Here is a 16,515-nt window from a genome sequence, read left to right as displayed (position 1 = left end):
CTAAAACCAGACAAATTTGCAGTCTCTGGTCATTTTTCCTTTTTGATGATGTCCAAGTAATTATCATTTCTTTAGTTACTTTACGTATACTGTTGATATTTTCCTGAGATTTGATTGTTATTTGGTTTTGGCTGTCTGTGATAATGGTGATATAGTGTCTCATTTTCATTTGTTGTTGTTTGTGTGGAGGTGAGACGTTGATATAAGCCTCTTAGGCATTTTATCTCAGTGGCGTATTATTGATTGCATCTGCTTTCTCTCTTTTTTTACCCACATATTTTTGTAGCATTCTACTTAGTAAGTGTTAATGTTGTGCAAATAAACTTCAAGCTGCAATAGGCAGAATCTTAATACAAAAATAAACCCACTAAATCAGGAACGGGGCTGCAACAGAGAAGAGCATCCCATTCTCTAATTGAAATGCCCTAAATTCACCCTGATTGCCCAAATGAGATTCTGCTGTCAGGTGTGTTGCTCTGTGTAATCCATGCTTATGGACTGGATAATAACTAGGATATTACACACCAGATAAATGGGACTGCAGTGCTTGCTCAGTATTCAAATATCCAGCTGATTTTAGCACCAAGTCTGGAGGGACAAGCAAGTGAAAGGAGCAGTAAGACAAGTCAACTGCTTGAGAGTCAGACAGAGATGCTAGTTACCTGAAGCACTAATGGATCCAGTGTAGTGATGGTGTTTTTACTTTTAGGTAAGTCTGGGTCAGCTTTTACTCTCAACGTAGAGTAGACAATAAAAGATACTGGTCCTGGCTTTGCTACTGAGGCTTCGCTGGCTGTCTGGAGAACAGCAGACTCCGTGTGTCATCCACGGTTTACAAAAGTGTCCCCTTCCACTTGTTGCCTTATCTAGCCAACCATTTTCAACTCAGGCTTGGAGTCTCCAAACTATACCCTGCCACCACAGAATGAGGATTCATGCAGCCCTGTTGCTTATGATGTAGCACAAGAAAAAGTTACGAAAACAAGAAGAAGTCATGAGAAACATTGTTGATCTTAGCGTTTAAAATTATTACTCACTGTATGTGATAACACTGAAAAATAGTAAGATAATTATACATAACAAAACATATAATGAATAAGAACTAATAGATATGTTTTTGAGGGGCTGAAAGCCGATGTATTTCTTTCAAGTTTTAGTTCAATGTGCTTCCCCAGGCTACTGCAGCAGTGAACAATTTGAGCGATTCAAACCTAAAAAAATGAGAAAGATTTTGGTGAAACTCTGCAAAGGTAAGAAAAATGACTACTCTCATAAAGAATTGTATAGTATTTGATGTGTCAGACACAGGTGCATTAAGCAAAGCAGGGTAGACTCAAGTTCAAAAAAGATTTTGGAAAATACTGTGATTACTGAAATGGAGTAATTTTCTATCATTTTATTTCTGAAGTTCAAGTTTGCAAAAAAATAAAAATCAAAAATGAGAGGCTGGCTTGAACTTCAAGATCACTGTAACCAGTGTATTTCCATTTCCTTGAACACATTTTCGATGTATTGTACAGCATTTATGTGTACGCTTATGTGTGTAATATTCATATAACCCATCATCACGTGTTATTGTGTGAGATACTGTGTCCCTTAAGGTTGAGGAGGTAGTGAATCTTGGCCGAAGTGGGAACACAACGAGCTGAAAGAGCATAATACAGCTCTAAGGTGGGCTTCACCTCCTCCTTGAACCCCTGTTGCTTCTGTGTGATCGTGGTACTGTATATCTGTTGATCTGGGACTCTTGCATGCAGAGAGAACTGGTCTGTCTAGGTCTTGTGCACCGTGCATGATACAGCCGCGGCAATAAGACACATGGATTTCAATGATGCACTGAAAGAACAGGTAATGCGCAAGGAAGCAGAGACATCAATGAAAGATGAAGAGTAACAAAGCCATTTCATGCTGTCCACTTCACATAGTCAAGAGGCAAGGCAACTCTATAGTTATTTCCTGCATGCAATATGGTTAAAATGGTAATTTACCTTGTTTTTCTGTAGCAGTAGAACAAACAGGCATGAGAGGAGAAGAGTGGAGAGAGGGAGAAGAGAACAAATAAGAGGCTGAAAACCAGGAGTGAGCAGGGAGAGAGCCGGGGACAAGTGGCGGAGGTAAGATGGACCAGGAAAGGTTGAAAGGGGCACAACAACAGAGATGAAAGACTGCCAGAAAATTGAAAAAGACTGAAGAGAGACAAGAGGTGAGCTGGAGAGGGAGTGAGCAATGAGTGGAGAGAGCAAGGAAAGTATGAAAAAGCCAAATAAATCAAAAGAAAAGAAAAAAGGAAGAAACAAAGAGAGATCGAGGAAAGCTGAAAAAATGAGACGAGGGAAACATTTGCAGGCAGCTTTTCAGTCAATCATAATCTCCTGGGTGTTGGATATGAGAGAGGGAGTGCAATTTTGCAGTGGTTATCATTATCATCACGGCCATAATCATAATCAGGGTAATTCCAGTGTGGGGAGATGGAAAGGCGGATGGCAAAGGGTGATGGAGGGGGATAAAATGTCAGATAGGAGGAACAAGGACATTACCAGGTGTAACCATGGTGAAACGCGCAGAGACAGAGATACAGTAGGTGGATGAGAGTGAAACGAAGGACAGAGGGTGTAGAAAATAGATAGACTGCTAAAATGAGCATAAGGCTCTTTTAATTCAACCAGAAACTCAAAATCACCAGGTTGACAATGCCTGTGCTGATAACAACAACATTCATTTTGGGGGCGCAACAAAGCAATGGCAACATAATCAAAGAATAATATAAATAAGGATTTTTGGGGGGGCTGCAGCAGCTAAAGAGATTCAATGAGTGCGTTGAAACAAGCCTTTTATTACATTGATTGTAAAACTGTGGTCGTCTACTATTTAGATACTGCTACTTCTATGAGCACCACCACTGAAACATAAAGTCAAATACTTGTATAAACAAAAAGAAATGAGATCAGCTGTTAAAATATTTGTTGGTAGCACAGACTGTTTCTTAACCAAAAAAGCACAGCAAGGAAATCTTGAACAAACGGTGCTGGAGAACATTCAAGGCCACAAATGTATATTAAATGTCATGAATCACACAGTATAATACTTAGGGAATACTATTAGGAGGGTACTATTGATCAAAGATGTGATTCCTCCCTCCACCAGGGGGCCCCTCAATGCCAGCAAGAATACTGTATGCCTGAACAGTACAGGCGCACGCGCACACACGCGCACACACGCACACACACGCACGCACACACACACACACACACACACACACACACACAGAGGAAACAGCAGGAGTTCTACTAGAACAACCACATATACATAAACATTATGCAAATGTAAAGACAGAGGAAATTTAAATTGCACGTATGATAAAGTCGTGACACAAGGTTCTCGTATACAATTAATCCCACACACTGAAAAAGAGAGGGGATTAAGAAGTAAGGGGGGGTTAAGGAGGCAGGAAACTGTTATGAGAATGTCTTGTAATCTCACACACGCCTACGCACAACCTCCCTTGCCCCCAAACCAAAATGCCCTCTCTTACCTTGACAAACTGGTCTCTATGGTGGTTATACCAGAAGCCGCGGTCCAGCGGTGGCTGGCAGCCAAAGTGGTCAGGTGCCGGTATGTTAAGGTCGTCCAGGAGGCACAGCAGGTGTTTTCCGCCTGCTGGCACAAACGCACCTTTGGTTCTCTTTTCTATGCGGCTCTCCGCGATGGCCTGGATGTTATTACAGGTGGTGTGGACGGTGATGGAGAAACAAAGGGAGAGACGGAGAGATTCAGAGAGAAAGGGATAGTTATATTGTTTTGCACCAGCTGTTATTGCTTGGCCAGCGGTGTTTATAAAAATGTGATTAAAACATCACTGAATTCACTGCAGAAACTATCACACATCTAAGTTGTTACTAGATATTAACACCTACCAACTATGAGCTGTAACTGCTGCATGAAAGACTGACAAGACACAAAAAATGACCTCACTATGAAAGTAATTCAAATATATATTTGGCCAGCTCACAGTGTGTAGAAGAGGTAAACTGAACAGCTGTCATTAGATAGTATTTGCCTCTAACTCTAAGATGTACAAATACTTGAAACCTTACCAAAAACATTGCTTACCAATTACCTTAGCAATGGATTGGCAGCTAAGATTCTGCTGCTTGGCCTCCTGACACTGTTATTTCTGGAATAGTTTTTAATGCTACAGTGAGATTTTTGTGTTTACGTTGTTTGTTTTACGATTTTAGGCAGGTAAGATGATTATTTGTTGATTTGCTTTACTGATCACTGGTTTACTGTGTTTTGAATTGCAACTTTGAAACTAAGTAGTTACTAAGTCCTTTGGACATTTGCTGTACACAGTAATGCATCTTTGACACCCAAGGAAGGCGGCTGCTGGTGACAGATAAATTGTGGGTTGAAGTTAGTAATTTGGACACGACTCTCCTGACACTGGCCATTAGACTGAACTGAATTTCCATGCAACTTGTGTGTGACACACTTCAACAGGTGGAGACTTCATTCAGTCCTAAAGGAAGTGTTTACTTGATCAAATTAATGGCATGTTTTCACAAGTGCATGTGGGACTTAAGATTATGAATGCTGCATTTCAGATCATTTGATTAAACTCTTCTATTTGTGCACATTACAGCTGACTAAAAACCAGTTCACTTAAGTGGCATAATAGTTTGCATTTATCAAACTCTTCTGCACATGCACTAAAACAGATTTGTTCTTTTTTTGCAGCTAATTATGCTTGTAACACTGCAAATGTCAAATAATTGTGTCAGTAAAAAAGCATAATTGTGTCATTAAAACAAACTACAGTAACAACAGTGAACTATTTGAGCTAAAACTTATGGAACTCAGACAAATATTAAAAAGGATAAAAAACAGCACTGAATCCATGAGGCGTTAAATTGCTTAGTTACAGTAAAATGTCATAAGATGAAAGTAATTTGTTAGATCAACTATGTAAACAATAGATTTTTTTACAGAGCTAACACCATTTTGTAATAAGATCAATCTACACCATATCATACAATACCTACAAAAGCTCTATTTAAAATAATACTTTGTGGAGCCAGAGTTCCTAGAAGCCACACAAAATATTCATTTTCAGAGATAAATAGAGGCTTTGGAGTAAGATATTAAAATAGGAGTGAGAGTAAAAGAGTGAGGGTGGAGGAGATGGATTGATACAAGCAAAATGATTCAAGCCAGGTGAAATGCATCAAATTGGCGAAGATAAGGGGAGAATAAGAGAAATTGAGCTATTAAAAGAGGTGCATGACTCTGAGGAAAAAAAAACGGAAGGAAGAGGGAGAGTGAAGCACTCACGGAGGCTAGAGAGAGAAAGATGAATAGACGTGCGGATGAACAGAAGGAAGGAGAGTGGATGAAGGATAGAAAGTTGGAAAAGGCAGCGAGAGAGAGAGGGAGAAAGCAGGTGTAAGATTCATGGAGAGCACTTATCCCGAAATATATATGAATCCGTGGCAGGAAATGAGACAGATGCAGAAAGGAGAGGAGGGAAAAATGGCAGGGAGAGAGCTGCCAGGTTAGAATGACTCTTGCTCAGAGTAGTTGCCTGGGAAAGTTTGGTGGTAATGGTGATGGATGTGGAGGAGGAGGGCGGGGGGCCACGCGGTGGGGGTTGTGGTGACGGATGGTGATGATGGTGATGTGGTAAAGGTGGTGGTGGTGGTGGGAGGGTGTGATGAGTGCCTCCATCATCCCTAGCCCTCTAATAGCCCTTCATCAGAGCTGTCCAGCGCTGACGTGACTCAGCCTAATTGCGGCACCTTGGAGCAACGCGTCACTTTTCCTCTAATTGTGGTGAAGCCGAGATGGAGGCTATTCAGAGTCGCCATGTGCTTGGATGGAGGAACACATGGAGAGAAGTAGCACACGCACACACCAACACGTGCACTCGTTCACCTTTGCATGGCTGCATCTCGTGCTGCGGACGAGGGCGGCTCGTCCAACGTCATATTTGGCTGAAAGGTGTGATGTGTGTGCTAAGATGTACACACATGGCTGAATTTATGTGCATGTGAGTCCATCTACAGATTTCTCCATGACTGCGTGTGTGTGTGTGTGTTGCTTCTTGGACAAACTGAATACAAAAGACCATGTAGTGGTGCTACAGGAAAGACCAGGACACACACCAATGCTGAGGGACTAATACAAGCACCAATCGCTAATTTAAGACACTTGAAAAAAAACTTGAAAAAACTTTACTCGAACAGATTATTTACTGGCCTTCTGAAAAAAAAAACACTGAGAGACTTCAGCTCATTCAAAACTCTGCAGCTCGGCCATTAACCAGAAACCAAGAGGAGAGAGCACATTAGTCCCATTTTAGCTGCTCTGCACTGGCTTCAAAGCCCTTAATGGACTAGGACTTGCTAACTCCCTCGTTTATTATTTGCCTTCGAGAACACCGCGATCATCTGCTGCTGGTTTATTGTAGGTTTCCAGCAACAGTTGAAAGAAAATTGGGAAATGCAGCTTTTGTCCATTATGCCCCAAAGCTCTGGAACACACTACATATAGATATGAATATGAATATTTTCAAAAGAAAGCTAAAAACTTCTTTCTTCCCTTTAGCTGTTAATTAGCCAAGACTTCCTGATACAGGTCTAAAACTTTAGTGCTTTGTTTCGTGCCGATGCACTGCTGCACTTCTTTTAAACCGCTGTATTTCATGTGATGCTATTCATTCTTTTTTTTTTAATCTTTTAAGAATTTTATTTATGATTTTCAATTTAGATGACAATAAAACCATACAGAACACAACAAAAACAACAAGACACCTGTAGGTGTGACAAACCATACTGCCAAACAGAGAAAGAGTATGTGCTCATGTCAGTCCATAGCAAGAGAAAAACAGTCCATGGATATATTGAAGGCCAGAAATAGTCCATATGCCTGGGCAGGGCAAAGCATATTAATATAACCAGACAGAATGCCGGAGAGTCCATGTAACACAGTAAAGCAAACTGTAAGGTCCACAACACCAGCCAAAGGTCATAAGACCGGGCAAAGAAAGACAACAAGATTAAATTTAAAAATAGCAGGGCAAATTACAATTTATTACAATCAATTACACTGAAGACATCTTTCCTTCTTAATGTGTTCAATAAATGGTCTCCAGATCTTGAGGAACTTAAAGTGCATATCAGAGAGAGTGTATCTGAGCTCCTCAAGGTATAAACAGGAGACCATGTCATTTAACCATATTTTAAAGCATGGGGGGGGGGGGCTATGACAATACCAAACATGAAGGCTTGTTGCAAGGCTCGAGGAAGAGTTATAGAGTGGTTGGAGTGACTTAGCAGGCTGTCAGGAAGTAACTGTCTGTTGTATATGTCACTGTACAAGTGAAAGATGTTATCCCAGAAAGACCTGAGACATGGACCAAAAAAGAAGTCCCATCAGCCATCCTACAGTTATCACAAGTAGCAGAGAATGATGTTATTCATTCTATGTAATCTTTTTTTTACCTACATTTTATTATTTCATTCTGTGGTTTTGTGCACTGTCATTTTTTTTCATTCCCATCTTTATTCTATCTTAGGTTTACTATCATTAACAAGTGGGTTTTATTCTCCATTTTATTTTACATTGATTTTTATCTGTTTTTATGTTTATATTTTTTTATGTTGTAGCATCAAATACCATCATTTCGTTTGAGTCTCCCTGTCTGGTAAAAGCTTTTCAGACTCATTTCCCAAGTTTGAAACTCTGGCTTTTATCATATATTATTACTATTCAGCTATCTTAGAGTTCAAATGATGTTTAAGGTTTTGTTTACATTCTCACCACAACAAAATGTGCACATCCTTGAGGCCAAAGAAATGTGTTGAGTGCTTTTCTTTCCTCATAATGTCATTTTCTGACATTTTTAAAATGTGCATTGTTTACATGCATGTTTCCTAGCCTTTTTTGCACAGCCTTTGTTGGCTCCTCTGGTGACTGGATGTGGATCACACCCATGTGTGTCTTCATGCACGACATAATCTACATGTAAAATATTGCCTCATAGGCCTACTAGTGGTCAAAAACACCATAAAGGTGCCCACAAAGACCTGAGAAGTGGTTTAATCATCCCAAATGAGTAATAAGTGATGTGTGGGGGTATCATAGGTGTGCAGGGCTGCTGAAGTAGAACCTTAGCAAATTGACATCCTCAGTCTAAAAATGCAGGCTTGTGCAAGGAGAAAAGAACAGAAGCATGGATTTGGCATACACAGAGTCAGACCCACGCACACACATCTCATGCACAGGCACCAACCTTGGAATTACCCAGTCACTGAGGTTTTACTAGTGTCCACTGGCCTGGTGAGCAACACTGGGTACTGACCAACACCAGAGCCTTAACCAGGAAGTTGTAGCGAACTGTGTTCACTGTAATCTCATTGATTACAGGATTTTAGATTAGATTCATAATTTTCTAGAATGGTTAACTGCAGATGAGGGCAGAGGATATAGAGAAATAGATGTGCCTTAGATATCAGTGATCAGATGTTATCACATCATATGTACACCTTACATTTCAATTTAGAGACTCTGCAGCTTTACTGCAGAGACTGTTGCTTGTTGGTTTTTGAAAGTGACATTTTGTAGACTGTTTAGGCAACACTGTCTATGATAAGCAGTCAGCAAAGTAACTTAACTGACAAACGGGGAAATGGATGAAAGGATGGGCGGAGAGCGGGATGAGCCGAGATGAGACAGGAAGGATAAGAGGGGAGGGATGAAAGCATGACAGGAGAGCGAAAGACAGGAGAGATAAGGGATGAAGGGTAAGAATAGAGAGAGACAGATGAAAGCGTGAGGGGGTAACAGGGACGGCACGATAAAGTGAGAGAGGTAAGGCAGAATGAGAAAAAAGGAAAAGGCAACGAGAGACGAGACAGGAGGGTGAGGAGAGAAAAAGGAAGGGAGAGGAGGATGATACATATGGGGATAAGAGAGGAATAAGGTGAAAAGGGTAGGAAGACAAAAGCAGGGGATGAGAAGAAAGAAGAAAACAAACTCGACACAACCCTGACAGAAAGAACATAACTACATGTGAAAGTGAAGATTAATAAATTTGACATACTCAACATAATTCAGAAAGGAAAACCGTCACTTTAAAACATGTTTAAACACTTAACAAATATAACATTTTCATTCTCCTACATTTTAATTCAAGTATTGAAAAAGCTGCCTTTTCCCCCACAGAAGATGGCTAATCATAGTTTTTACATTACAGGCAGAACACAAACAAAGGGTAAAAGCTCTTGTCAATATTTAATTAAAAAAACATGTATTTGTACTGCTTTCAGTCAGGATTCGAGAGACTTGCTGACTTAAGTGTAGAAAAAGTTTTTCACTCACCTCCATGTGCCTGGTTACAAAAATATTCTTGATGCTTTCTAAACCTTATAGCATATTAAAAAGTAGACGTGTGGGTGTAACTAATCTTAAAGTCCTCATGCCACATACTGCGATAAATTGAGAAAAAATTCAGTGTTACATAATGAATTATACTAAAACGACACTTGGATGAGGGTCTCACAGTACACACACACAGACAATGGAAGTGATTTTGTGTATGGAGGTGAGGTCGGTGACTGTGGATGAGCAAACCTGGAAGCAGGTGGCTGGCAGGTTATATATAGTGTCAGGTGCACATATTCACACATTTGCACGTACACTACCTGAGGTCAGCTACACAAGGCCAGACTGTTACTCACTTGGCAGCCTGGCACCAGCTGACAGCTTATCTTCCACAGAAGACCAGGTTTTGTTCTTGGTGTCCACACAGTGTGGGGGAAAAAACAAGTGTCCTGAAAGAGTTCAGAATAAAAGAGTTCAATGCATAAATAGTTCAGACAATGTTGGGCCTGCCAAGAGAGGGATTGCAGTTTGTTGGACAAATAGGCAACAGGAAAGCAATCTATTATTCTCAGAATGTGGTGTGTTCACAGGCGCTATCAGTGAGACTTCAGTGCTCTTTAGTAACATTTAGTGGCAGCTGCTACAATCTTGGAAACATAGAAAACCTCTCCACAACCCTGATTAAAGGAGGGAAAGCATAAACATTCAAAGAAATGTAATTCAAAAACACCACCAAAACACATGTGATGGAGATCATTCTCTATCTCATGCCATGGGCTTCATGCTGTGTGTAATTGTTGAAGCCTGAGGGGCCAATGTTCCTGACTGGTGCTTGAGTAGCACTGCAGGCTTCTTGTAGGCTCTTGTTAGCACCTTTAGACTCTGCAGGTCCCTAGTTTGTATTACATGTGTTGCAACCTCTTCCTCTCCTTCACAGCACATTATCAAGACTGAATATTATGCAATATGTTTCTGAAGAGGGAGAAAATGTAACTTGGCAAACTTGTTGGCAAACAGTTGCTTATTTATACATCCGGCTGATGCAGAGTAGCGCTAGCATTACTGTGCAATTGTGTTTCTGGCCATCTGATCTACATACATACATCCCTAAGGGAAGTATTCACAGTATTCATCTATTTAGCTGCTTAAAAAAAATCTGCTATGTTCGCCAGCTGCCCGCTAACTTTGTCTGTCTGTCATTTGGTGATGGGCAGGTAGTGCATCATGAGTGTATCTTAGCTTTTTGAGCGAAATAACTGCCTGCTGTGGCTGGAAACGACACTGATGGGCACAGTGACAGACTGAAAACACTGAAGTCTGGGAGACCAAAACAGAGAGATGCTGAGAAGCTCTGCAGTGCTGAAGGGATCTGCAGAGTCAGGTGATAACTCTCTGTGGGTTAATTACTACGAGTGACCCCCTTCATGTATGCATAGTCATTTGACCCATTGTCAATAAAAAAATATTGATTGTGGCAGCTTTAGGGATTGTTTGCAGTACTGCTTCAATGTGAATCATACTGCCACAGCCATGAAAATAGAGCACCCCATGTAGAGAGAAAACCTGAGAAGTTCAAGAGTTTCAACATTCCTTTGTTGAACTGCCAAAGTATGCAGACGTCTACTAACCCACTGATGGGATCAAACACACACACACAACACATGGAAACAAAGGAATGCATGGCTATGAAGCAAAAAAAAAGGATCTCTTTATATGCTCTACTTAACTTAACCATAAAACAAGTTTAACTTCTCTCAGTGTTTTCAACTGCAGAAAGCAGACAGCGACATGAGAGTGACAACAATAGCATAAAAGGTGGACTACAAACATTTGATGTTCAAGTCATCTCCACTTCACAAACATAACTAGGGAAAGCTATTCAGCGTGGCGCAAGTGACAAAGTAATGGGGTGGAGTAGGTAGAGCCAGTCTCAACATTTTAGGTTTCCTGATTCAGTTCTATGAAATGCAGACAGAGATTACTCATCAGAGCCCACTGATGGACCAGTCTCAATATTTCCCAAACATTTCATACTCCACTTCAGCCTGCAGAGCGAGCAATAGGGAGGAACGGATGGAAATGGGACAGCAAGAAAAAAAGAACAAAGACATAATATGATGGAATGGATCATTATGTGTGTAAATGTGGTATATACAAGTATTTTTTTTACTAACAATATGGACTGGACTACACAATTACTTTTCCATACAGTCATTACCACAAACATTTCCAGTACAATATGCAGATATGTCACATTTGTCTCACATTACATGTGTGTTTTAAGATTTAGGATATTTTTGTCTTATTATTCCCCCATGATAGCAACATAATGTTCTCAAAATCGTAGTGTTGATTTTGCTGTATAAGGTGTAACCCTCATGCTAGGCTACAGTTTAGTTTTCCATGCTTTGTGCGCCAGGTTATGGCTAAAAAGTACATTTTTTAGCTGCAGTCTCTGGTCAGGTGACAATGAGGTGACACACCGCATTAATACAAATCAAGACTAAACACCATCACCTGGGAATAATGTGATTACCCTGACTACTAAATATGTAGAACTAAATTATTACACAATCGCACAACTGAAAGATTAATGGCTGCGTTGCTGATATAAACATGACAGCGCAGGAAGTCTAATATGGCTTCCAAAGAAAAGATAAGAGCAGCTGTTTCACTCCACAGCTAGGAGGCTGAGATCACTTTCAAAGAATCCGCTAACTTGTAAACAGCACATGCGGTCAACGAGGAATGCTTCGTGTTTTGAACAATGAAAGCTCACTCATGTGGGGAAATTGTTGTTGTATTGAGAAAGGAGTGTCTTTAAGCGGCGAGTCTGTAAGGCGGGCTAAGCTTGATTTAATACTCCCCCCATCATTTAATCATGTAAAACACACAAACATGGTGGTGATTTGTTGGCTGTCACTTTGTTCCATTTCTAATGTGAGCCAGACTGTCAGCTAAATGGATCAAGCCACTTGGATGTTCTGGCTCCTTTTCCCTTTTGGGCTATTAATCCCGGCCTGTCTTTGTGCTTCTGCCTTGTTGGATTTGCAAGACAGAAACCAAAACTGCTTCAATTTGTTTCCTAAATACAACTTTTTATTGCTGCCCAGGGGAAGACTTCTTCTAGTCAACCTGGCACTTAACACAGTATATACTGGCCAGGTTTCTACTCTCACCTGTTCTGGCAAGGAGGTTTCTCCTCTGCTGATGAGTGTGGCAGCCTTGTTCCAGTTGTCACATCCACAGTGTGTCTACAGTTCCATCAAACAACAACAAGAACAACAATCCACTTGTCGTCCAGTTCTTCATCTAAAGGATGAAGAAGAGAAGCAGAGTGTGGGTGGCAGAAGTACTGAAGTAAAGTACAAATAGCAGAAATGATTACATGTCAACAGAATATTTCACAGTATGTGCACTATACTTGACACTAGTACTACAGCAGCATGACATGTATTGCATGTCTGTCCGTTACTCTTCCATTGTTTCCCCATTTAAGGGTTTTTGGGGAAATTTTCCTTATTCTGAAGGGTCTAAGGATATACTCCACCGATTGTGGAGCTCCCCGAGACAAATTTGCGGTGTGTTATACTGGGCTATATAAATAAAACTGACTTTACATTATGAATCATCTTTACACTCTTGATTCAAACTTCTACAAGTGCTTACTCTTTGTTCAAACATGGCATGACATTTCCAGGCTTTGGTGTCACCCATTCCAAACCAAGGAGTCAGACAAGTAACAGCAACGAACAACCAACAAGACAGAGAGACGCACACACACACACGCGCGCGCGCAGGAGTAAATGCCAACCCACGTCTGACAAGTAAAACTGTCACAAGCCTTCTGGGACTGAGCCTTTTGGCAAATAAAGGTAGCGGGGAAAGATAAACAAGTTGAGCTGAAAGGAGGAGCAGTCAAGCACTCAAGCAGACATACGCAATCACACACTTTCAGACACATACATTCTTATACTCTCATGCGTCTGCTGATACACCTGCACGCATGTTCACATAAGGACAGATGCAACAACAAAGCAGATGGTACACTAAGGAGACCAAACTACTCCACAAACCCTATCGGAGTTAGAATTCAATTGGAGGCGAATGAAAGGCGTGCCCATGAATGCAATTGTACACACCCATGCATATGCACACAAGTGCCGGCAGGTGACAGCATGATTGATTTATAGATAGATTGGTGGTTGTGTCTCAGCTGTTAGAGCCATCTCAGTGCATGGACTGCAATGCACAAACACAGCTGGGAGCAGGCAGTGGGGAACAGGTGATCAGAGCGAGAACAGTGTGCAGATAAATATCGAGTCACTCTGATAAGAGGTGGAAGGCATGAAAAGCAATGAATTTGAAGGCAGAGAAACCGGCAGAGCAATTAGAGGTGGGGAAATAGAACAGAGGCAAGGAGGGAGGAAATAAGGAGTGTTCAGGGGGGATGAATGGGATGAATGGATGCAGTGAAAATGGATGGTTGTGTGTGTGTGTGTGTGTGTGTGTGTGTGTGCACAAAAGCTACAGATTGTGTTTTCACATTTTTTTTGCTCTGGTGTAATGGTTTCGATCAGATTTTTAGGCTGTCCTGGTTGCGTGTTGGCACATGTAAACACTCTGACAGCAAAGGTGTGGCAGACCTCAGTGCACTGGGCACAGCACACTTGACCGTGTTATGGGAACCATCATAGAATAGTCCCCCATTTGTCACAAAGGTAGCACATATCTGTCTGCTCCCTCCAGGGCCAATAGTGGAGCTTCATAGCAGTGACGCAGACCAGAACACATTGAACACATTCAATTTGAGACAAACATAGTATTGTAAAAGAAAAAAAAACATTTTCTCTCTATCGCTTGCCGACCCCACCCATATTCAGTACTTTGGTTTCAGATTTGTTCTGCTCAGAAAGCCTGATGAGTCTGGCAGCATTTCTGCAGGGTTCAGGGATTTTTAAGGGGTGAATTGAGGTTACACTGGACCAAAGTCCTGTGATCTGAGTGTTGCAGAAACAGAGAAAGCATCAATAAACATACTCAGCCTCTATCTATTTACAAGTTTCCACTTGTTGGTACATAAAAAAGCAGCTGGGTTTTTCTTGACTGATACCCACCGCCTTGTATTGCATGGTTCACAACAATTTCAAGAAAGTATGTCACTTATTTAACAATGCATTTGCATGTGGGTGCAATATATCTAGCAATATGGCAGCAATTTATACTGTGTGTGTGTCATTGAGGAAATGTCCTCAGTTTTAGGGTTCAGTGGAAGGTGGATCTGAACGTTCTTCTCATTCATAGCAATTATTTAAAAGTTGAGTTCTGAATATTTTGAAAGGTATAAAAAGGTTGAATTGACCTGATGTTGTAAGAATAAGTGTCCACTCTACAGCTAAAACATAGATGTGATTCTACAATCGCACCAAAAAGAGAAAATGCATGTGCTTCACTGAAGCAAGCACATATGAATATTTTTAGCATTGTAAGTAGTGAGTTTTTTTTACTGACTACATTCTGAGGACATCTAATTCCATTACCGTGCAGACATTTCAAACATCTGCTTCAACCAGCATTCACTGTAATATAAGTCCTAATGGCATGATTTGAGGCACACACAGGAAGAAAAGGCTGACGTTACAACCACTGTACATTTTCTTTTTTCTTGGTAGACCAACTCAGTATTGGTGATGATGGTACTAAAAATTAGGAGGATGACAAGCAAAGGTGGAGGAATGAAATGTGTGTAGAGCAAAATATTCATTTAGCAAGACAGGATGACACTGCTATGTCTAGATGTGAGCTCGGATGAATGTAGACCTTGAATAGATACAGGAGAAGAGTGTCTGGCATGTCTTTGACACACATTGGAATGGAGTAAAAATAAATGCCTCCATGTGCGCTGATGATTTACTCTTATTTCTTACCAACCCTTCTCTGTCTATCCTCACCAAACTAGAAATACTTGTAACCGTTGGTGAAACGATGACCACAATTTTAAACACTTTGACCCTAACCCTTTAAGTGCACTCCACTGGGTGTCAGTTTCTTTACCCTCTTTCTCTTTATCCCACAAGAATGTGATCGCCTTCACCACTTTACTGGCTAAGAGAATGATACTGATGAAGTGGAAATCTCCTGCACCCCGTCTCATACCCACTGGATTTGGGATGTGTTATACTTTCTTAAGATGGAGAAAACAAGACTGTCTCTCCATGGAAGGTACAATGCATTTGTCAAGGTCTGGGGCCTTTTCTCAAATACAACAAGAATAGAAATCAGATATTCCTACTGAACAAATGAATTGTGGAAGAGTACTGTGTGGCAATGTGAGCTTTTCTTCATTTTTCCTTTTTGTTTTAATGAGTAGAGGTACAACATTAATGTGCTCTTGAAGACCCTCATTACTGAGAGTTTTCATTGCTTTCCAGTCTGCCTGTTTGCCTGCTGGTAGGAGCATGTGTGTTATTGTTCAGGGCCCAGAGGGGTCTGTGACCACTTTATAATATTATTATGAAGATCTTTATTATTGTCTTCATTCTTGATGGAACATTAGAAAATGCAATTGTACTTGTCTTTGATAGAAATGCTGTAAAATCCTGGAAAATCCAATAAATGTCATAATAAATAATAAAAAGAAGCAGGGCTTGGCAAAGATCTATATATTTATAGATGGACTGAATCTGTTTCTACTGTTTACTGTGTCCATGTGTGTGCATCACGGTGAGTGTGGACTGTGTGAACGGGAGGAAAAAGGGCAGCAAACACGGTGAGAATAGATACATTAGAGTCAGAATACACCATCAACAGCAGCCAGGTACCACAAACAAATCTGATAGCGGCTCAAAGAATCTCGACCAAACAAACTGAAAAAAGAGGGAACAGAGAGATTTGAACTGCTGTCCCAGAGGTGAACGAGACCCGACGAATGCTTGATGAAAAAAAAAATGCACATGAAACAAGAGCAAGGCGAATAAACAAACAACACTTTTTTTTTCAGTGGGCTCTTGCCTTGTTGTGTGTTTTTGAGTCTGTGTGCATCTGTATATAGAGTTATCTGTGCAAGTGTGCATATTTGGCCATAGCAACATATGTGTGTGTGTGAGTGGCGTCCCAGCAGGAGAGCGCTGTGTG

The 16,515-nt window shown here is 40.8% G+C and overlaps 1 protein-coding gene across 1 annotated transcript in view; it reads right to left on the bottom strand.

Moving 5' to 3' along the window:
* The window catches only part of dnah2 (dynein, axonemal, heavy chain 2), a 212,666-nt gene that overhangs the window by 101,747 nt on the left and 94,404 nt on the right, over positions 1 to 16,515 (bottom strand). The window contains exon 17 of the mRNA XM_041965689.1: positions 3,533 to 3,709. Coding sequence (XP_041821623.1) covers positions 3,533 to 3,709 — 177 coding nt within the window. The remainder of the gene's footprint in view (positions 1 to 3,532; positions 3,710 to 16,515) is intronic.

Source organism: Chelmon rostratus, chromosome 23 (assembly GCF_017976325.1).
Source record: "Chelmon rostratus isolate fCheRos1 chromosome 23, fCheRos1.pri, whole genome shotgun sequence".
Lineage (NCBI taxonomy): Eukaryota > Metazoa > Chordata > Actinopteri > Chaetodontiformes > Chaetodontidae > Chelmon > Chelmon rostratus.
Note: the sequence above shows the minus strand (reverse complement) of the source record. Positions and strands in the feature narration are given on the sequence as shown.